At 28.9% G+C, this 24,891-nt stretch overlaps 1 protein-coding gene across 1 annotated transcript in view; it reads right to left on the bottom strand.

The window, feature by feature from the left end:
* Window positions 1-24,538, bottom strand: part of LOC111641725 (dual specificity tyrosine-phosphorylation-regulated kinase 1A-like) — a 121,720-nt gene extending 97,182 nt beyond the window's left edge. Inside the window, exon 1 of the mRNA XM_023387934.1 lies at window positions 23,746-24,538. Coding sequence (XP_023243702.1) covers window positions 23,746-23,899 — 154 coding nt within the window. The 5' untranslated portion in view covers window positions 23,900-24,538. The remainder of the gene's footprint in view (window positions 1-23,745) is intronic.
* Between the last annotated feature and the right edge of the window lie 353 nt (window positions 24,539-24,891).

A 24,891-nucleotide genomic window follows, 5' to 3' on the forward strand; every position in this document is an offset into this window, starting at 1 on the left:
TTTCCAGTATATAAGAACAGAAATGCAGTGAAGAATCTTTGCTCCTCAAAAAAAAACTTTACTAGTAATTTTGATTTTATTCATAAAATAAATGCAAAATTCATATACGGAATTATTCTATTTATTCAAATTTAGTTTGTTTTTTCCCACTGATATCTTATATGAATATTACGCAATATTCACAACTATTACATCCGAATACTACGCAATTTTCCAGCTTATTTTCATCCATCAGCTAAATAGCAATCCTATGACTTCTTAAAGAAAAATTTACTTTAAATCTCTCTATTGTCTAAATGTTATATAATTTAGCTGTATTCAAAGTTATTATGTTGACAAAAGTTTGGTTATAATAGGTATAGTATGATCTTTCAACGAACATTAACTAAATGTATTTGAAAAATTCTTAAAATGTTTATTTTCTAAAATAATTTTTTATAATAAATAAAACTTACATTAATAAATTAATATAAGTTTACCAACCGGTTAATTTATTTTAAAATATTTTTATTATATAATACGTTAATTTTCCAATGGCCACTGTAAGGGAAACAAGAGATTTAGTCATGGAATTATATTGTAGTTGATATGGTGAGAAGTGAGAACAAACTAAAATATATTCTATGACACAATAAATTTGCGAGTTATCATATCATATCACCATTTTAAAATAGTACTGTAGTTGTATATTGTTTTCATTCAAAAATTATACTATTACAATTCTAGGGAATAATATCGGAAAAGATGATGAAAGTCAATGCAAATTTTGTTTTCAAAACCTAGAATCACTTTCAAATTTGCGATTCAAGATTTTGAATTCAAAATTTAAACCAAAAGTTTGAAGTACCGCAATATTGCAAGGAACGCATAAAAAATGTTATAATTATAATAATTAAAAAATAATTGTGATCAAGATAAAATTAATTTGTTGAATGAAATATTTTATCAAAATAAATGTATCTAAATTAAAACAATAAAAAGATTTAGTCTACAGCAGTGATGGAGAACTCGTGACCAGCGCGACGATTTCAGGATACCTGCTTCAAATATTTATAAAGTATTAGGTTTTTATAATTTATGCAGTTTTAAGATCTCTCAAATATATTGTTTTATCTGATATATGAAAGCAAGGTCCTCAATCTGTCACGAAAAGTCTTAAAGGCTACTTATAATGAACTTCAGATAGAAAAATTATGTCAAATAAACAGGAGCAGATTTCCCATTAAAAGAAATATTTAGCTATGTTATAATGACATCATTCATTTCACTTATTTAGAATTTATTGTATTTTTTTAATTACTCAAATTAGATATTTGATCCGCGATTTGGAGTTACTATATTTTGAATTCAATTTTGATACACCTTCGGAGAAAGGTTCGCCATCGCTGGTCTATGGTATATTTGATTCAAATGCATTTTTATGATAATTAAGTAACATCGTCGCGTAACATGCAAATTGTCGAATTCAACTCTTGTTATGAATTAGATATTAGCGTTATTTAGTGAATTTCCGATGAAATTCACGAATTACCGGTAACCTAGTGACCATTTTATGTTTATCAGTTTCGTGAAAATGAATAATAAATATATCTAACTTTATCCTCAGCATATCTACTATGAATATTTTCCTACATTTTCTTTTGTAAAATTAGACGAAAAGAATGTCAAACCAAATAGAGTATCATATCAATAGCTACTTATACGTTCATATATGTAACTATTTAATGATATATGAAATTAAATAGAAATCATATATGAAATTAAATAAGTATAAAGTTAATATATGAATATGTATATACGTACGTACAGTACATAAATGCTTTAAAATCTCACATTGCGGAATATGATTTTTTTAAATATAAAACAAAGTTACATTTAATTACAGAAAGCATAAACTATTTAAATGTAATGAAAAAAATAACACAAAATAATCTACTTATTTTATAGAGTGAGCCATATCGTAATTAGTAGGACGTTTCACATGATTCTAACACAATTTAAATGGAACAATAAAATCTTTATTTTCTTTAGACATTTCTATAAAGAAAATTTACTTTTAATTTCTGTTAAAATCCAAATTTGAAAACAATCAAAATTTCTTAGACGTCGCAAAAAATACTCTATTAGAGATATTGGCTTGACTTGGGTTTAATATGGCGGCAGATCCTTTACTGATTCTTTATTCTGTATTACAAAGCATTTACAGGAGATGCCATTTAGACAAGATGAGCCTTCCCAAGTAACAATAAAGAAATATTCCAAATAAAAACAAAAAAAAACAAAACAAAAAGCGAAAATCATTAAAACATATATAAAAATTTTTTACATATACACTTAAATACGTAAAAATCATACTGTAAAAGGTCTTCGATGTTTTTGACAGAGCTGCCGAATTAAAAAAAAAACAAAAACAAAACAAAAGACTTTGAGATCAAACATAAAAGATTATGCGAGTTAAAATTTTGTATACGCAGGTTAAAGTAGAAAGATGGAATAAAATCATTAAAATCTTACTTTCATTTGGAAGAAAGGATCCTATCGAAATAGACAACTCTGTCTTCAAAACGTGGAATTCCTGCACGAAGACCCAAGATATCAGAGGATTCAGTACGCGGTAAATTAACAATTATTTAATAGTAGATAGATTCGGTAATGATTTTGCTTTTTTTATGTATTCTATGACATGGCAGTAACAATGACAGATTGAAAATTAGTGATAAATATTGAGCGAAGTTCAATTTCGGAGGAAATAGACCGATAGTTTCTGCACATAATTCCTGTGAATACCTCTACTCCCTTAATAATATCGTCAATTTGTTATTTAAATTAAAAATTGAATTATGACTATTTACAAAAATTTTTTTAATTTTTCAAGTCTATCTTTCATCCTTTTAACACACCACAGAAGTAACATTATATTGGCTTGGATGAACTTCCACAGAACACGGCTTGTTATTTAAAAATGAGTTTATTGTCAAAGTAGACGCCTGAATTTTTAATAAGGTTGCAAAGTAAAATTGGGTATGATTTTAATAAGTGCAATGTGTTTACATTGAGACTGTTTTCTTAAGATTCAATGTTTTAGGTTAGTGGAGAGAATGCTGAGATCGTTTTGTAAGATGTTCGGATTACTGTTTATGATTTTAAGATCGTCAGTGTAGGCTATGGTATTAGTTTTGTGTCGATCAAGTACACGATTAATGTACAGTTCTGTTAGATCCCAACTAAGGGAGTAAAACCATTGAAAAATCCAGCAACGAGTTGCTTAACTTTCCCGGCAACATTTGGTGGCTCATCTGTTATCATATTTTATTAAAAACTTTTTATATTTTTAACTATTATAAAATGGTAAATGGCTTAAATTAATTAGCAAAACCCTTAATTTTGAGGATAGGGATGGGCTTTATATAATTTTTTTTAATGTAATAACGATTAAAATCGTCATGTAAGTTCGACTCTACTCAACATATGCCACAAGACCCCATTCTCTCCCCACCCCGTCAACCTTTAACCACCAAAATTTAATAGCATCAATTCCCCTAATAAAGAAATCTCCTTGCAAAATTTCAGAAATTTTCGACAAAAAGCACAGGAGTTAATAAGCTTCAAAGATAGTAACAAATCGTGCTATCCACCAAAACACAAATAAACATCCATACATAAATACAGAAATTACCCCCGATTTTTTTCTCTTGCATTTCTCGACGTTTCAAGATGTCCTGCATTCAAAAATTTAAAAATCTTGAAGGATCATTTCTTGACCGATCGCCATACTTTCCGTCTGTTATACATAACAGCCGGAAAAGTAAAAAGAGCAATTTATTTTTATTTTGTAAGTACATAGGAGATAGTAATTGTTTAATCAGGCTATTATGGTTGGTTAATGTCAAAATCATTGCGTAGAATTTGTACAAGTTTGTTCGGAATGACAGAATCTAAGGCTTGTGAAACGTTTAACTCTTCGCAGCTGGGCTCGTTCAATACGTGTCCCAAACTTGTATCAGCAGATTTTTGTTTGTAGCCAAAATAAAGATTAACCCAATCTGGAAACACTGCTGCATCATGCGTACCCATACATCTACCATAAACCATACAGTATGGTCGTTTTTGTTTGTGTTCGAACTCCAAGAAAAGTTCGACTTTTGGGGCAAAATTTCCACGAAATTATTCGGATTCCACGATATTCGACTTCCGAGGCACTACTGCAAATTCAGATTTCAAATATCTTTAACGTTGAAGAGAAATGGAAATTGGACTTTAAGATAATTGGTCTTTTTGGGAATTGTCCGCAGCTCAAAAGAATGCCTTGATGGGGAATGAAACTATTGTTTATGATTTTGGGAAAATATGTGTAAAGATAGAAGAGGCAATTGGTTTAATTTTTTTTTTTTAAATAAAGAAGAAATACTGTCAGTATTTAGGTCTGTGAGTAGATGGTATCAATTGTTGACTGTATTTCTTGGAAAGAGAAATAGCAGGGTTTACTGGCAAAAAGGAAAGAATTAGCGGAGAACAAAGTTCAGTGGAGAAAAAGAGTTGATATGGAAAAGGTAGTTCAATTGAGAAAAGAACTCGGTATAGAAAACTACTTTTTGCATTTTAAACCGTTATAAATATAAATATGACTGTCATCAATGACGTGTTTACGGAGAAGAGATTTGTTTCATGAAAATCTTGGAATAAACTACCAAAAGATTTTTGTTCATGAGAAAAGTTTGAACTATCCTATAAGAGTATTCGTGATATTAAGATTGCAATTAATATAGTATTGTTGCTAGACGTCTTATAAAGGATAGATAACTAGGATTTCTGCTAATTTTCCATTTTAAATATTTATTCATTTTTTAATCTTTAAATTCTTGTCTACGACTGAGTGGAAACTTAGTAGGTAAAATCAACTCTTGGCTATCGTCAATTTGGGATTTACAATAGCTGTCCAGCCATTGACACAAAGGTAAGATGAAAAGGATTTACTGTTTAAACTATTCCAAAAGGGCAAGGAAATGGCGCACAATAGCGTCACTTTGGTTAGGGATTTCCGGACCGATGACGGAATAGAAATGAGACCTGTAGCAGGATAAGCAATAATAATATAATCAGAAGAGAAAGCAAGACCCAGAAAAAATTTTACGTATGGAAAAGTTAGTAAACTGTTTTAAATTATGAAAATAGTATACAGGAAATCCTCGCTAATTCGAAATTCAGGGGACGAAATATTCGCGATTTCGAATTATCGAATTTCGAAGTATCCAAGATTTACATATTTCCGTATAATATGCCGAATGCCATGTAACTGAAGTAATTTATTAAGCAATCGGGCCACGGATACTTATACAGAACGCTATTTTCATTAATTAATAATTAATAACAATATAAATAAACTGTAGATAAACAGCACATTTCCGGTGAGAACCTCACAGGTTGTCAGATAGGTTTTATAAAAAGTAAAGCAGAATTCTTCAAAACGTAGCCCAAATTATTTTTTAAGTGGCCCAAAAAGTAATAGCCTACAGTCCTACAAATATCTCAATTCGCCATTCGTAGTCCAATCTCGAAATTCCGAAACAACCGTATTTTATGAAATAAGAAAAAAAGGGTAGTCCATATGTAAGGTGATACCCGAATTCTGTTACCGTAAAGCAAAGTCATATTGACCAGATTAGAGTTCTCGGTCTATTGTTATTGTTTTCTTACAGCATGAAGGCACTTCCAACCAGTTAACATAGCCATATTACAGTTCGGACAGAATTTTCATTCGAATTTCGAAGTAGCCTTATTTCAACTAACCGAATTCCTTAACGTGTAAATCTCTATCTCCGGCCGAAACAAAAGTACGTTTACGAACTAACGGGATTTTGAACTATCCGAGTTCGAATTAACGAAGATTTCCTGTATATTGTATACAAAGAAATGCTCAATTGGATCAGTGGAGTGGAAACTTGATACAAAGATGCTCATAAGGTATTGATAAGACTGAAATCCCCAGAAAAAATATATTTCCAATTGGAATTGAGAGCGGACAGATAATATTCCAAATTGGTAACAGTTGGGATACGAAAATAATGGGACATAGATAGCCTAGAAGTTTGTTTACGCTGAAAAGAAGACAAACAGTTTAAGACACATCGGAAAAATTTTAATTAATTTTTATTTAAGATTTTATCAACATCTACAATGCCAAGTAATTGTCGCGAACAACAAAATCAGAAATATATAAACATTGCAAATAACTAAAACTATTATAACTTAAGTATCGAATATACTTTCGTCACATTTTCTCCATATAGGCAATGTTAAAATAATTAATATTTCGTAAAATAAATTTAACACTTAGGAATAACAGTTTTAAATAAATATTTAATTAGTTTTAATATTTATATTTTATATTTGAAAATAATATAAACTGTATATCTAACGAATTCCGTTATGAATATCATTATAGGGCCTAATTGAGTTTATTTTAAGAGCACAATTTATAGGAAAGTTAGAGAGACAATCATTAATTTTTAGATCAAAATAAATAAATGAATTCGTTCTTCGATCTTTGTAAAAATGCAATTTAAATATTACATTGCAATTAGAACAAAAAAATACATAATTATTGTATTGTTGGTAAGTTTACTTGTAATATATATATTTTTATTTCTCTGTCAATGATACTGAAATTTTTTAATTTTACAGTTTTATACATATTGTAAAATAATATATGTATGAAGTATACAATATATATATAAACTACACATACACGTGCTCTCAAAACCATTATGTAAATACAGAAACATAAAACAGATAAAGTTGTTAAAATTTTACATATCATATCGTAAAAGTTACACATTTAAGATGCTGATAATCGACTTACGATTTTACTTCAATATGCTTCGAACCTTATAACGAAAATTACATATGTCGTAACTTTCTAAATGTCTAACACAGAAATATAATTTCAATACAGTAGTATTTTTCAAGGCGGAAAGAAAAGCTGAATGAAAAGTGAAGTTCCCAAAGAACTCTTTCAATTGCTCGATGGATTTATTTGCTTATCAATTCCACGCGAGGCGTAAAATTGTGTTTGATTATTGAAAGAGAGAGAAGAAAAAATTGAGCAGTTAAGTAAGACTACAAGAATTTACACGAATTATTTACTTATCAATCCTACTAAACGTCCTAATTTTTTTATATTTAAAAAGGAAACGATACCTGAATTTTATATAAAATTAAAATCTATATTTTTTTATAGATAAATTGTCACATAATTGTATTAGCTAATATATTAGATAATATAAATGCTTTATCTTAATTTTAAAAAAAAATTAAAATGTATCTAATTTTTATTATCATTGTAAGAAATCGGAAATTTTATTTGGATAAAGCAGTGCTTCCTAAACCTTTTTTATTCGTGACCCTGTTTTATTATAGGGATTTTTCACGACCCCGAGTCGGGTATTATGCTAAATATAAGATAAACCCATACAAATATTGCCCATAACTACTTTATTCATTTGCAAGCAAAACAATATCATACATATATAAAAACCAGTTTTATGATTTGCTTTAAATATTAATGAAAGCAAATTACGCTTTAACGATAGTGAAAATAATTAAAAAAATTTGATCGTTTTTTCAAATTCAGCTGTTTCAATTTAATTTTCGCAATCCCAGCATTTATTTCGCTTTGCGACCCTATATGGGATCGTGACTCAGTTTAGGAAGCTCTCGGATAAAGTAAATAAATTCATAACCTATTTTGTTTTCTTAATTTTTTCAATATTTTAAAAATATTTAGCTTTTTATAGCAGTAAAAGAACTATAAAACGTGTTTTTTTTAGCCTAAACAGCTATCTTGATAATTAAAATAATCTAAATACGAATTTCAATTAACTTCTAACATTCTTGTAAAATAACTAAGAATTAACTGTAAAAGATTTTTGTTCCTTCTTCATTATATTATCTAAATGAAAGTAAGTGATGTAATTTTTATTTTATTTAATTATACATTACGTAATTAATTCTATGCTAATTAAAGAAATCTTAAGACCATACATATATACTATCTATATCCTATATCTTCGATACACATTCAAAAAATTACATAAAACTTTAACGTAGCATTTGTATGTTTTCTAAATGTATTTTCATCACTTTCGATCTAGAATGCACTGTAAAATTATAAATATTATAGAAAAATCATATACATTGTATAGACATTGATGGACGTGTTACATTTTAAAGAGTACAGCGAAAAGCAACAATAAATCTTAGTTATAACAAATAAGTCAACTATTAATATAGTTATCTAATAAGATTAGTAGAAGAGATAAAAATGTTCATTTTAATATACAGATATTTTCTCTATCATATATCTGAGATATCAGACCTAAGATTTTAACAAGATTAGCTTTAGGTATGATTGTAGCAATTAGTAGAATGTGCGAAATGTTGACATAACTCATTTCTTTAACCAACAGTAGAAGATAACCATATCATTATAATAGATCTTTTAAAATCTAATGTGCTCACATATCTAAAAACCTAACATACACAAATTATTTAATATAACATTTTATTCTTTTTCTTTTCTTACATCACGAAATTTATTCGACATTCTTATGGTATGATATATTCTTTATTTGGTATTTATTATGTATACTGTAACCGTGAAATAAAAATAGGAAAATCGATTAAATCAAAATTAGAATTTTAGACTAGACTACTTTCAATTGAATAACGTAAACTAATACTCTTATTTCATAACTCTTAATTTCTATTTATACATGTAATAACACCAATTACAAAGTTAAGAAAAAAACAATCATATTCTAAACCAAAAGAAAAGTACATCGATCCTTAAAAAATCATCTGCAGTCTTTAATATACTATTAAAAGTCATACCGAATTATTGTTATTAAATTGAGATGCAATTACATTGATAATTACACTGATTAATCAAAAATTATTATTATGAGACCTAGCAATTTTTTAAGTAGGTGAAAGTTTTTTGGTAACAATCATAAAGGTCATCTATTTAATTTACGAATAGTTCGTCCATGATTTAAAAACAATCTTTTTAGAAAAGTATTTATAAGCTTTCCTGTTTTGAGTCATAATTATACTCCCAAAATATTAAATAAGAAATATTTTAAAACTGTTTTAATTGACATTGCCTTTTAAAAACGTTTTTAATTTTGCGAAATTTCTCAGTCAAAACCACCCGAAGCTTGCTGTAACTTTCATATTTCTAGTTTAATTATCTGAAAATTAAATCCTTAGCATTTTTGTATTTACACCATGTTTTCGAATTCAAAATATTTTAACATTTATTTTTTCAAAGGAATACATCCATTCGAAATAGATAGCAGTTCCTTTAATTTAAATTTCGAACAGTTTTCTTGCATTTCTAAGTTAATTATTTAACTATGAACTTAGAATGTCCTTTCCATGCTGAAAATGGTTTCTTAAACGTAGCAGTTTAAGTTTCTAAATTATTTATATGTACGTGTCTAAAAGCATAAAATATCTTTTTAAAAAATGGAGAAATAACACATTTCAAGATTATCTTAATTTCGGTACATTTATTTACATTTCGATTTTACATCAGCTTGTATTCGGCGCATTACAACATTCTGTATTACTACGTTATATGGCTACATAGTGCATTACACAAAAGGATTCAAATAATTCACCAGAAAACAAATTTATCAAAAATTGCCTCAAGATCCTATATCAAGTCGGTTTTCTTTCATTTTTTGCTTAACGTCGAAAACGATATAAATTCATAACCGAAATGTGGTTATAAATGTTACGAAGTAAAGCGATTTCAGCATAACTCAAGCGAGATACGACATATCGGTGAAAGCAAGATGCTGAAAATATGTTAATATTTTAATATTAAATTGATAAAACCAAATCCTATGATAACTTGTGCAATTCATTCCAGCTTAGCCTTATATTATGTATTTAAAAACTAATTAAAAATTATCTTGTTAAAGTGTCCAAGTGAACTTACAATGAGGGGAAATTCTCAATTTCAAAATACAGTAACTGTCCCATTTACGCGAATTGATTTTTACAGGGTTGAAAATTTTATTTAAAAATTTTTAGATAATCAATCTCTTATATAGACGTATATTAAAAAAAAAGTCATTTAAAACTTTTCTACCGCAGTAAGAGTAAAATATTGTATTTGAAAATATGGAATATATCCCTATTTTAAACAGCTTTTCATGATTTTCATGCTGATTGCATGATTTCACGGGCCGTTTTTGTGGAACCAATTATTCGCGTAAATGGAAAGATTACTGTAACTTTACCAATCTTAACTGTAAAAAACATTAAAAAATAAGTTCTAATAAAATTTCTGAAAAGGATATTCTTGGTTCTTGCAATCATTTATATGAATGTTTCAATGTAATTTCCATGAAAGAAATTAATGTCAAAATTTCAATCAAAAACTAAAGTACCGGTATATAATAAAATATGGAATAACTATTAAAGAGAGAGTCTTTTATCGCATTTTAAAAAAATCAACTAATTTGTATGATTTAAAAAAAACAAAAGTTCAGAAGTTTGTCAGTTATACGTGATAGACATCTGAATGTGCAATAGATTCCAGTGATCGAAAAGTATTAAAAATTTTCAAATAAAAGTAAATATTATTGAGATAATCACTGTAAAAATCTAGTTCTAGTTATACCAGATAAATCATATTCAATTTTTTTCTCAACAACTTTTAATGATTTTTCAGTGTTACGTAAATTTCATTGACTATCATTGACTTATTCTTTGTCAAATGACAGAAAACAAAAGCCTAAGAACCATATCAAAAATAAACTTAGTTATATGAGACTTGAAAAACAAATTGACGATATTGGTTCTTGATAAAGATCATTACCATTCATTCGGTTTTTAATTTACATTAGATAAAATAAATAGAAATCTTATGTTAAGTCTTGGATTCCCTTGAAAAATCTATAATAAGAGTCAATGGAATAGAATTTGGGATTTTTATTGCTGAAAAATAAATAGTTTAGGGTAATAACTCGAAAATCAGAGTAAATATTTAACTTGGATAAGAGACCCTTAAAAACTGTGGTACAGGAGTGACTAATCGACAAAATGTGTGGACAAGAATTTGTACGGGAGATAGTAAAGGAATTCTAGCGGAACTTAGAAACAGATAAAAGATAATTTTTAAAATGAAGCTAGATGAATGGCCTATAACGGTAAACAAATCCTTTAGAAATACTGCAAAAATTATATTACAGGTAATAAACTCCCTTTGATAAAATATATTTAATAAATAAGTACAGTAATATTAATAATTTCAAAAATTTTCAATAATTAGAAAAAATAATTTCTAAAAAAATAATAGAAAAAATAAGAGGCTATACTCTCCAAAATTGAAAGTATAATAAACAGTTTGCATAATTAGTTTATTAAATAATCTGTTTTAAAATTTCTGTTTTATTTATTACTAATAGACTATATAGGCCTATTAGTAATAAATAATAAATTAATATATATACATAAATATATTATTTTAAATTAAAAATTTTATTATATTTTGAAAGATAAATATGACAATTTATTTTGTTCTTAATTTTTTGTGAATATGTATCTTTATAGTGTTCTGATAATAAAATTAGAAATATCTTACAGAAAGTGATCCATATAATAATTCATAAATACAATTTGATAATTGTATTACTTGATATCTTAAGAAATTGTATTGTTAAATAATTAGAGTACATATATATGTTCAATTTTATTGAAAGTAAAATGTTATTAAATATTGATTGTCACGATAAACATTGATCAGATTTATCTTAAAATTTATCATAATATATTACAATATCAAAATAACTGAAATTTAATAATCTGATTTAAAATTTTTATATAAGACATTTAATAATTTAAAATTGATAATTTAAGTTAATCTAATATTTATTAAATTAAATTTAAGTTAATAGAATTAATAATATCGAAAAAAGTAAATTACTAAAATTTAGGTTTTAAATTGTACATTTAAATGGACTCCTTCCTAACTATACGGAATTTGCAACAGTTCAGCAATAACATTTTCTTAAGATTACTTTATAATTCCTGTCAACATGAAAGTTTCTTCCATATTGGCAGGAACTTCGTTTTTTTCTTAAATATTTTCCCATGAATTACCGGTCTACTTAAATTCTCATTCCCGTATTCTCGTCTACGAGAATATCAGTAAAATAAAAAATGAATTAAATTACTTATATGTTCTATTTACATTATAATATTAGCATTAAAATAAAAAATTTTCTTATTTTATCCAATCATGTACTAGTAATCTATAAAAAATTTCTACATATAACAATTTTAAATCAATTATATAGGACAAAATATCGAAGAAAATCTTCAGATACTGTTCATAATGTCAAAAAATCTAGCTCATTACAAACAAATATTTCAAATATATAAATTTTAAAACGATGAAATAAACTTCAAGATATGCTTTATATTATTTATTTTTTGCTTGTCCAACGAAATTTATTTCTATAGAATTTAAGAACATAAAAGAAACCGACGTAAACGTAGTTGTATAAAAAGTTTAACATTATTTAGTACGTATTTTTGAAATTATTCATTAAAATTTATTGAACAGATAAATAAACTGTAAATAAACACACACACACACAAGAATTTCAAAACTTTTATAATATTTTTACACAACAGTTTCTCGTACATAATTTATATTTTAAAAAATTTTGACATAAAATACAGACCATATATGCACATTCGACATAACTAATAGATCTAACAAAAATGCGACTGATAAAATTAAAACTCAACACCCAATTGGATCAAGGAAAGGAGGCGCTCCGGACAAAACAAATCTTCGAAATGTCAGGGGTAACCACCCACATTAACTAGGTGCGCACACACCTACGATATGACCTTTCCTCTAACAAATCGATTCGGCACTCGCTTCTCTCGTTAGAGACACCTTTATGGCAATCAACTCTTTCGGTCGACATTCGTTTGTAGATCGTCTCTTGCTCTCACTACACTAAACACGTCTGGGTCTACAGACACGTTACCAAAAATAATAGTATATAATGAAAATTTTACGGATTTCGGGCAGTCTATTTTTTATTTTATTTTTAATACATTATAACAAATTAAATATAATTTAAAATGATAAATCATTTAAAATTATATTTAAAACAATAGAAACGATTATCTAAAGACAAATCTTTACATATATTTTAATAATAAAAATTATTATATTTTCACTTTTCTGGAAAATTAAGCATTGGTTACAGATCCTACATTTTGTTGAAAATAATGATAAAAGATTCATTAATATCATAAAAAAATTGAATTATTCAGAATTAACAAATATAATGAATGGTTTTGTTTATGATAAAATTTTAATACAAGATTTGAATTCACAAATATAATATTAATTGATAAATGAATGGTATACATAAATATGTTGAGCTATAAAACATCCTACACAATACAAAAGACAAATATTAATTCGCAAGAAAAACCGGAAACTTAAATTATGATGATAATCATAAAATCAACATGTAGATATATATTAGAAGAGACGAATCATTAATAACTGAAAACTTCACTGTAAAAACTAATTCGAAATACCATTAATCTTTAATATCTCATTCATTTCATTTGAATCTATTACTTACAATGTCTACATTATTTAACATGATAGGAATTTTTTTTATTAAATATTAAACAAATTTATTTAAAAAAATCTAGATCTACATTATTCTGTATTTTTTTTTCTTTTTTTTTGTTATATAACTGAAGAAAACTCCCAAAATTTAATAAAATCTTTAAACCGTTATTCTCCATAATAAATATGGTCGGAAATGTTAAATTTATTTTACTTTACAATTGTAATATAAATAAAAATTTAAAAAGATGACACAATGAGTAAAAAATGCCACCTTCGTTAAATTGTTATTTGTAAAGCTTCTTTACTTATCATTATACAAAAAATAAGAGAGTTTCGATAGAGGGGGAAAAGAAGAAGCGTGTAAACGAAGAAAAACTCTCGACTACTTCCGGGTCAACTATTGTAATTATTAGGAAGGGGGAGAGACAACGGTGCGAAAGTTATTCACGTCTTAAATTTCTCGGCTACTTCTTCACAGCGCTTTGTTCTAATTCTAATCTTACATTTACTTCTCTCGCATTACCCATTAAGCATCGAATAAAGTAATACAGTAAAACATTAACTATAGGCAAAGCCTAACTAAACAGATCAACTGATTCAACAGTCGACGTCTAAAGACGGATAACGTGTAAATACCGTTTCCCCCTTTTAAACGCCATCCAGCCATTTTTTTAAAGTCTGGAGTTAAAAACAAAAGACGAACGGCTAAAAATATCTAAGTAGACGAAGTTCGGGGAACGGACATATACGAGAAATATCAAGATGGCGATCGCTGCTAGGGAAACTGGGAAAGTCCCGTGACCTACTTACCCAGTTTCCAGCGCGCGCAGACGGTTACTTGGCGACAATCAGCTCGGTCGTCACCTAGCAACGGTGCAGCGCACACATTTTTCCAGGAAACCGACCATGCAGTAGAAAAAAAAAACTTTACATCAATATTACTTTCATTTCTATAATTATCGTGATAAATCTGGAACAGACACTATATACAGGTATTCGAATGTTTAAATACACGACATCGTCCTTACAGAATAACAACAAATTTCGTACGGTTTGCCCGCGTGCGTCTGAACCATTTCCAAAAATCTGATTATTTTAATTTAGGAAAATATTATGAAAACGGGGTTATCTATTTTAAATGCTATCTATAGTAACTCTAGATATTTAAATCGATTCAATTAATTATATTCGTTTAACGAAGAATTAACCATAGAGAATCGACTCGTTCAATTTACTCATTAAGAATTTTCCTTGTCACCAAAGGATTTTTCTACTGAAATATATATCGTTCGATGATATTCTCTTATACTTATTAATTAAATTCGTGTAAAATGGAACAAACACAACAATTTTTTTAAATNCGAATTCTGTTACCGTAAAGCAAAGTCATATTGACCAGATTAGAGTTCTCGGTCTATTGTTATTGTTTTCTTACAGCATGAAGGCACTTCCAACCAGTTAACATAGCCATATTACAGTTCGGACAGAATTTTCATTCGAATTTCGAAGTAGCCTTATTTCAACTAACCGAATTCCTTAACGTGTAAATCTCTATCTCCGGCCGAAACAAAAGTACGTTTACGAACTAACGGGATTTTGAACTATCCGAGTTCGAATTAACGAAGATTTCCTGTATATTGTATACAAAGAAATGCTCAATTGGATCAGTGGAGTGGAAACTTGATACAAAGATGCTCATAAGGTATTGATAAGACTGAAATCCCCAGAAAAAATATATTTCCAATTGGAATTGAGAGCGGACAGATAATATTCCAAATTGGTAACAGTTGGGATACGAAAATAATGGGACATAGATAGCCTAGAAGTTTGTTTACGCTGAAAAGAAGACAAACAGTTTAAGACACATCGGAAAAATTTTAATTAATTTTTATTTAAGATTTTATCAACATCTACAATGCCAAGTAATTGTCGCGAACAACAAAATCAGAAATATATAAACATTGCAAATAACTAAAACTATTATAACTTAAGTATCGAATATACTTTCGTCACATTTTCTCCATATAGGCAATGTTAAAATAATTAATATTTCGTAAAATAAATTTAACACTTAGGAATAACAGTTTTAAATAAATATTTAATTAGTTTTAATATTTATATTTTATATTTGAAAATAATATAAACTGTATATCTAACGAATTCCGTTATGAATATCATTATAGGGCCTAATTGAGTTTATTTTAAGAGCACAATTTATAGGAAAGTTAGAGAGACAATCATTAATTTTTAGATCAAAATAAATAAATGAATTCGTTCTTCGATCTTTGTAAAAATGCAATTTAAATATTACATTGCAATTAGAACAAAAAAATACATAATTATTGTATTGTTGGTAAGTTTACTTGTAATATATATATTTTTATTTCTCTGTCAATGATACTGAAATTTTTTAATTTTACAGTTTTATACATATTGTAAAATAATATATGTATGAAGTATACAATATATATATAAACTACACATACACGTGCTCTCAAAACCATTATGTAAATACAGAAACATAAAACAGATAAAGTTGTTAAAATTTTACATATCATATCGTAAAAGTTACACATTTAAGATGCTGATAATCGACTTACGATTTTACTTCAATATGCTTCGAACCTTATAACGAAAATTACATATGTCGTAACTTTCTAAATGTCTAACACAGAAATATAATTTCAATACAGTAGTATTTTTCAAGGCGGAAAGAAAAGCTGAATGAAAAGTGAAGTTCCCAAAGAACTCTTTCAATTGCTCGATGGATTTATTTGCTTATCAATTCCACGCGAGGCGTAAAATTGTGTTTGATTATTGAAAGAGAGAGAAGAAAAAATTGAGCAGTTAAGTAAGACTACAAGAATTTACACGAATTATTTACTTATCAATCCTACTAAACGTCCTAATTTTTTTATATTTAAAAAGGAAACGATACCTGAATTTTATATAAAATTAAAATCTATATTTTTTTATAGATAAATTGTCACATAATTGTATTAGCTAATATATTAGATAATATAAATGCTTTATCTTAATTTTAAAAAAAAATTAAAATGTATCTAATTTTTATTATCATTGTAAGAAATCGGAAATTTTATTTGGATAAAGCAGTGCTTCCTAAACCTTTTTTATTCGTGACCCTGTTTTATTATAGGGATTTTTCACGACCCCGAGTCGGGTATTATGCTAAATATAAGATAAACCCATACAAATATTGCCCATAACTACTTTATTCATTTGCAAGCAAAACAATATCATAAATATATAAAAACCAGTTTTATGATTTGCTTTAAATATTAATGAAAGCAAATTACGCTTTAACGATAGTGAAAATAATTAAAAAAATTTGATCGTTTCTTCAAATTCAGCTGTTTCAATTTAATTTTCGCAATCCCAGCATTTATTTCGCTTTGCGACCCTATATGGGATCGTGACTCAGTTTAGGAAGCTCTCGGATAAAGTAAATAAATTCATAACCTATTTTGTTTTCTTAATTTTTTCAATATTTTAAAAATATTTAGCTTTTTATAGCAGTAAAAGAACTATAAAACGTGTTTTTTTAGCCTAAACAGCTATCTTGATAATTAAAATAATCTAAATACGAATTTCAATTAACTTCTAACATTCTTGTAAAATAATTAAGAATTAACTGTAAAAGATTTTTGTTCCTTCTTCATTATATTATCTAAATGAAAGTAAGTGATGTAATTTTTATTTTATTTAATTATACATTACGTAATTAATTCTATGCTAATTAAAGAAATCTTAAGACCATACATATATACTATCTATATCCTATATCTTCGATACACATTCAAAAAATTACATAAAACTTTAACGTAGCATTTGTATGTTTTCTAAATGTATTTTCATCACTTTCGATCTAGAATGCACTGTAAAATTATAAATATTATAGAAAAATCATATACATTGTATAGACATTGATGGACGTGTTACATTTTAAAGAGTACAGCGAAAAGCAACAATAAATCTTAGTTATAACAAATAAGTCAACTATTAATATAGTTATCTAATAAGATTAGTAGAAGAGATAAAAATGTTCATTTTAATATACAGATATTTTCTCTATCATATATCTGAGATATCAGACCTAAGATTTTAACAAGATTAGCTTTAGGTATGATTGTAGCAATTAGTAGAATGTGCGAAATGTTGACATAACTCATTTCTTTAACCAACAGTAGAAGATAACCATATCATTATAATAGATCTTTTAAAATCTAATGTGCTCACATATCTAAAAACCTAACATACACAAATTATTTAATATAACATTTTATTCTTTTTCTTTTCTTACATCACGAAATTTATTCGACATTCTTATGGTATGATATATTCTTTATTTGGTATTTATTATGTATACTGTAACCGTGAAATAAAAATAGGAAAATCGATTAAATCAAAATTAACTCTGAATTTTAGACTAGACTACTTTCAATTGAATAACGTAAACTAATACTCTTATTTCATAACTCTTAATTTCTATTTATACATGTAATAACACCAATTACAAAGTTAAGAAAAAAACAATCATATTCTAAACCAAAAGAAAAGTACATCGATCCTTAAAAAATCATCTGCAGTCTTTAATATACTATTAAAAGTCATACCGAATTATTGTTATTAAATTGAGATGCAATTACATTGATAATTACACTGATTAATCAAAAATTATTATTATGAGACCTAGCAATTTTTTAAGTAGGTGAAAGTTTTTTGGTAACAATCATAAAGGTCATCTATTTAATTTACGAATAGTTCGTCCATGATTTAAAAACAATCTTTTTAGAAAAGTATTTATAAGCTTTCCTGTTTTGAGTCATAATTATACTCCCAAAATATTAAATAAGAAATATTTTAAAACTGTTTTAATTGACATTGCCTTTTAAAAACGTTTTTAATTTTGCGAAATTTCTCAGTCAAAACCACCCGAAGCTTGCTGTAACTTTCATATTTCTAGTTTAATTATCTGAAAATTAAATCCTTAGCATTTTTGTATTTACACCATGTTTTCGAATTCAAAATATTTTAACATTTATTTTTTCAAAGGAATACATCCATTCGAAATAGATAGCAGTTCCTTTAATTTAAATTTCGAACAGTTTTCTTGCATTTCTAAGTTAATTATTTAACTATGAACTTAGAATGTCCTTTCCATGCTGAAAATGGTTTCTTAAACGTAGCAGTTTAAGTTTCTAAATTATTTATATGTACGTGTCTAAAAGCATAAAATATCTTTTTAAAAAATGGAGAAATAACACATTTCAAGATTATCTTAATTTCGGTACATTTATTTACATTTCGATTTTACATCAGCTTGTATTCGGCGCATTACAACATTCTGTATTACTACGTTATATGGCTACATAGTGCATTACACAAAAGGATTCAAATAATTCACCAGAAAACAAATTTATCAAAAATTGCCTCAAGATCCTATATCAAGTCGGTTTTCTTTCATTTTTTGCTTAACGTCGAAAACGATATAAATTCATAACCGAAATGTGGTTATAAATGTTACGAAGTAAAGCGATTTCAGCATAACTCAAGCGAGATACGACATATCGGTGAAAGCAAGATGCTGAAAATATGTTAATATTTTAATATTAAATTGATAAAACCAAATCCTATGATAACTTGTGCAATTCATTCCAGCTTAGCCTTATATTATGTATTTAAAAACTAATTAAAAATTATCTTGTTAAAGTGTCCAAGTGAACTTACAATGAGGGGAAATTCTCAATTTCAAAATACAGTAACTGTCCCATTTACGCGAATTGATTTTTACAGGGTTGAAAATTTTATTTAAAAATTTTTAGATAATCAATCTCTTATATAGACGTATATTAAAAAAAAAGTCATTTAAAACTTTTCTACCGCAGTAAGAGTAAAATATTGTATTTGAAAATATGGAATATATCCCTATTTTAAACAGCTTTTCATGATTTTCATGCTGATTGCATGATTTCACGGGCCGTTTTTGTGGAACCAATTATTCGCGTAAATGGAAAGATTACTGTAACTTTACCAATCTTAACTGTAAAAAACATTAAAAAATAAGTTCTAATAAAATTTCTGAAAAGGATATTCTTGGTTCTTGCAATCATTTATATGAATGTTTCAATGTAATTTCCATGAAAGAAATTAATGTCAAAATTTCAATCAAAAACTAAAGTACCGGTATATAATAAAACTGGAATAACTATTAAAGAGAGAGTCTTTTATCGCATTTTAAAAAAATCAACTAATTTGTATGATTTAAAAAAAACAAAAGTTCAGAAGTTTGTCAGTTATACGTGATAGACATCTGAATGTGCAATAGATTCCAGTGATCGAAAAGTATTAAAAATTTTCAAATAAAAGTAAATATTATTGAGATAATCACTGTAAAAATCTAGTTCTAGTTATACCAGATAAATCATATTCAATTTTTTTCTCAACAACTTTTAATGATTTTTCAGTGTTACGTAAATTTCATTGACTATCATTGACTTATTCTTTGTCAAATGACAGAAAACAAAAGCCTAAGAACCATATCAAAAATAAACTTAGTTATATGAGACTTGAAAAACAAATTGACGATATTGGTTCTTGATAAAGATCATTACCATTCATTCGGTTTTTAATTTACATTAGATAAAATAAATAGAAATCTTATGTTAAGTCTTGGATTCCCTTGAAAAATCTATAATAAGAGTCAATGGAATAGAATTTGGGATTTTTATTGCTGAAAAATAAATAGTTTAGGGTAATAACTCGAAAATCAGAGTAAATATTTAACTTGGATAAGAGACCCTTAAAAACTGTGGTACAGGAGTGACTAATCGACAAAATGTGTGGACAAGAATTTGTACGGGAGATAGTAAAGGAATTCTAGCGGAACTTAGAAACAGATAAAAGATAATTTTTAAAATGAAGCTAGATGAATGGCCTATAACGGTAAACAAATCCTTTAGAAATACTGCAAAAATTATATTACAGGTAATAAACTCCCTTTGATAAAATATATTTAATAAATAAGTACAGTAATATTAATAATTNAATAATATACAGATATTCATGAAAAATGTTCAATTTTATTTGCCAAATTTAAATATTTTGGCAAATTCGAGGTACCAGCTGAGAATTTCCAATAAAGCTACAAAGAATTTTTAGAATTTTGAATGAAAAACGAAAACATTTCAATAATGTAAAGTTATGAGAAATGCTATCAAGATAAACCGCAAGAGTCCTGAATATCTATTTATTTCATTTAAACTACCATATTAATTCAATTGGCATAATGCTATATCCATTTATTAAGATAAACTTCATGCCTAGTTACTATATAATTATCCTCGTACACAAGTTTCGTTATTATGCAACCGGCCATCAACATACTTCGAGCAACATATACAGCAAATTAATCCAAAATTATAATTTCCGACAATAGAATATATGCGCCATTGCTTTTAGATATCATTTAGATCAAGTTGACTGATGTTTCTCTTGTAGTCTTCGCACAAGAAGAGTCCAGTCATCAATCCGGCAATGCTCTTAAAGCTCTAACTTGATAACTAATTCGAAATCATTATAAATTTAATTATACTTATATGCATAATTATGCAAATTAATACGTACGAATTGTTTAACCGCATTTTATATTACCGAACTATGCGCATTAAATTAGCGGTAGGGAATCCCAAAGTACAGTGTTAACTATTGTCTTCGATGGTCATTCCACCCTCCGGCCATTAACTGACCACATCCGCCGTCTGTCTGGACTTTATCACGCCAACTAGTCTATTGCTGTTGGCTGACGGGTCGATGGCAGACAGACGAAAGGTTTTTTTCCCCCGTAACCATCATCGTCTCTCTTATAGCATTACAGCAGGGAAGGTATAGAACTGACTCACAATACTAGAAATGTCACAATTATACCGGCAAAATCAAAAATAAAACACAACAAAATCATAAATTGTAATCAAGTAAGTAATTATTAAAACAGGAATAATAAGTTATATACGACATTCGGAATATGAAATTCTTCTTCATTAATATGAAACTACAAAGTAACAGAAGCAATTTTAAGCGATAACGCTAAAAAAACGTATTCATTTACAGAAAAATAATTAATGAGACGGAAATTCTGTAAGGAAAAAAATATTATAGAAACATTTTAGATTTTGTCACCGAGACAAATTTATTACGCGTATGTCTCATATTTCTAAATTTAAAGAGGCCAACTACAAACAGATTTTGATAAATTCATTCATTCGATTAAGTTTCATTATTCTCGGCATGTCCCACTACATTCATCACCTGTATAGAAAAGCTCTCAGCTGCGTATAGGTAAACGGCGCTACAAATATAAGACGACGCCAGCGTGACTAGTCTTTGATCATGTGACATGAAGCACCACCTGTACTTTCAGATACCGTTAGATACTTTGACCTTGGAAGATCAGCCAGTCTCATCTAACAAATTTAAAATAAGTGTGAAACCGTGGCCGTATCGATCTTAAAAATATTCCTTCAATGTGTTGAAATAAAATATTTTATGACTGTATATTTCAGACGTCATCATAGCTCCAATGACGCAATCTTGTTTTGGTAACGGAACAAATAAACTTGTAATAATCGATAAACTAGAGTTTCGGTGTTCAAGAAGGAAACCGTGCAAATCACAAGTTCATAATTATTCCCCGCACTTTATTAAACATATTTAAATAGAATTTTCGAAATAATTTAAAGGTATCCGATATCGTGTAGCATTCACCATTATATAAAATTCACCGCTGTTTAACGTTGACAAACATGGCACTTCCTACTGAAATGTTATAAGTGAAAGAATTCTATACTGAGAAAATATAAGAATTTTATTTCAAATCTATGTAATTATCACGAAATCTCACTTAAGAGTGCATGTAATGTAAACTGAGAAGAAAGAATGTACAGTACATAAAAGTTATCGGTTGTCAATACCGTCGGATGAGTCACTGGCCTATCCATACTTATAAATTTGTTAAAAACGTGATTGTGAAACTTATTTTCAAAGCTTATCTTCATTGGTTATTAAGAAAAACCGAAATAGTGAAGTATAAAATTGTATATATCAATTTAGAAGATGTCCGATTAACAGAAACGTCTAGCCAGGTAGATGAAGTGAGGATTACGTAACCCACCAGGCTATCCGAGTCGGTACGACGTCAAAACGAGGGATTACAGTGGATCTAGGCCAGCATCTCGGAGAGGGCATCCCAGAGAATCGATAGACCACGGACATCAACTTTCGAAACCGCTGTCTTCACCTCCCGTCGCCCGAAAAACACTGATAGCAACGTCACTGGTGACGTAGGAAGACCGTCTGCAGTCTGTGACGTGCGCGGGGTAAACGAACAACGACGCAGCAGTGTTTACAGCGGTTGTGACGTCACGCGGATAGACATGGCGCACCAGATGCTACGCCAGTCGCCCCGAGAACGCTTGATATAATAGCATAAACATTGCCTATCAATCAGACGTATTAATACGTAAGAATGGTGGAATAAATTGGCATGGGCCAAATATAACTCTTTCGTACGAAAGTTTGCACTTTTTATACGAAATATTATTAAAGTATAAAGGTCGGGCGCGTTAGTTAAAAATAGAAACCGTCATTGTCCGTCTCTCGATTTACCCTTGGAAGATTAATTAACGCGATATTAATTAATATAATCATCTGGACACAAATCAAAATCGACAAGTGAGCCTGGTCTCAGAGTCCAATGACGCCATTATTGTTGTTACTACGCCTCAATGTCCTATCGTGTTTTCGATTGGATTTCAAAATAAGTCATCTTTAATGGTGAGATTAACGGATAAAAATAAGTTTGGCAAATGTTGGGTGCTAAAGTAAAAGAAGAAAACATAGTATCACGTGCGTTTAGCAAACGCCCCCTCCCCTAGCACACGACTACAACAGCTGATGAGTTTTACCCCCACACTTATCTACATCGGTTGGGCATTTCCGTATAGCCGTTAGAATAAATGAAATGTAACGAAATAGGAAAGAAATGTACTCACGTTTCAACCTACTGCTGTCCAGGTAGTAAAGCTGTTGTTCTCCCTTTGTCCAGTCCGCCTGCTTGGCTAGCAGCACCGTGTTCTCGGGGGCATCCATGGACGGCTGCCTCCTGCGCTGCTCGGACTCCGTGCTGTCAATGCTGGCCAGCACCATGGAAGATGAAAAGATGCATTCAGCACACTCGTTGTCCAACACACCAACACACACAATATATATCAAATATACAGAAATATAAAGAAACAAGAATATTAAATGCAAAACTGGCGATCCGTGATATATACAACGCGCACTCCAAGATACACCGACAGAGCTTTTATCCACAATAACGTCGTCACATAGAAAACCACACAAGGCCACACACTACCACCATCACCATTAGATTCCGTGGGATAAAAAGGCGAACGAGACGAAGGGGACGACAGAGAGGGGGACCCGATTTGCCGTCCTCCGGGGAGACAAGCAGGCAGAAGTACGTCGTCGTTTGGAGCTGGCGTTGGTCGGATCGATAGTGGCACACAACTAGAGAGGAACGTACGCCGACCTCCAGTAGGCTGGACACGACATGGTGGACGTCGTCATAATACACTTCTCTCCACCGTAATGGCTGTCGATAGTCTACGGACGTCAACTTTTCACTGGCAGAAATTTGTTCGTAATACTGATTATCGATCGTATATAATATTTCCCGGTCCGAAGCAGAATATTCCTATGGGTTGTGATCGCAGGAAGCAGCGAGTCCACACGACCCAAAGCTTGGCTACGTTGTGTTTTGCCGTGGGTGGAGCCTCGCTGCTTGCGGGACTGCGTCGAATCGTCTCCATTCGCTATTGGTTAACGCTGGCGTCCCTCCAGGCGGCGCTCTATGACGATGCCAAACCAACTCTACTCCCGCGATACTGAAACAAGGAGCAATGCCTATTCACTCTTTTATTAAACTTACCTTCCCGGACTCTAAACCTCTTCTTTCATATTCCCGGTAAGTTCTATTTTTTAAATATATATTGTTTTATCTCTAGTACACTTCTATCATCCTCCAATATACAAAACTTTCTCGTAAAAAATTATTAATGCTGTAAGTCTCTATTTAATTATAATTTTTCTTCTTTTTCAAAACCTTTTAATTGTAAATAGTAAAACATAAGAAG

Source organism: Centruroides sculpturatus, unplaced genomic scaffold (assembly GCF_000671375.1).
Source record: "Centruroides sculpturatus isolate CEXI.00-Female unplaced genomic scaffold, Cexi_2.0 scaffold52, whole genome shotgun sequence".
In the NCBI taxonomy this organism is placed as follows: domain Eukaryota; kingdom Metazoa; phylum Arthropoda; class Arachnida; order Scorpiones; family Buthidae; genus Centruroides; species Centruroides sculpturatus.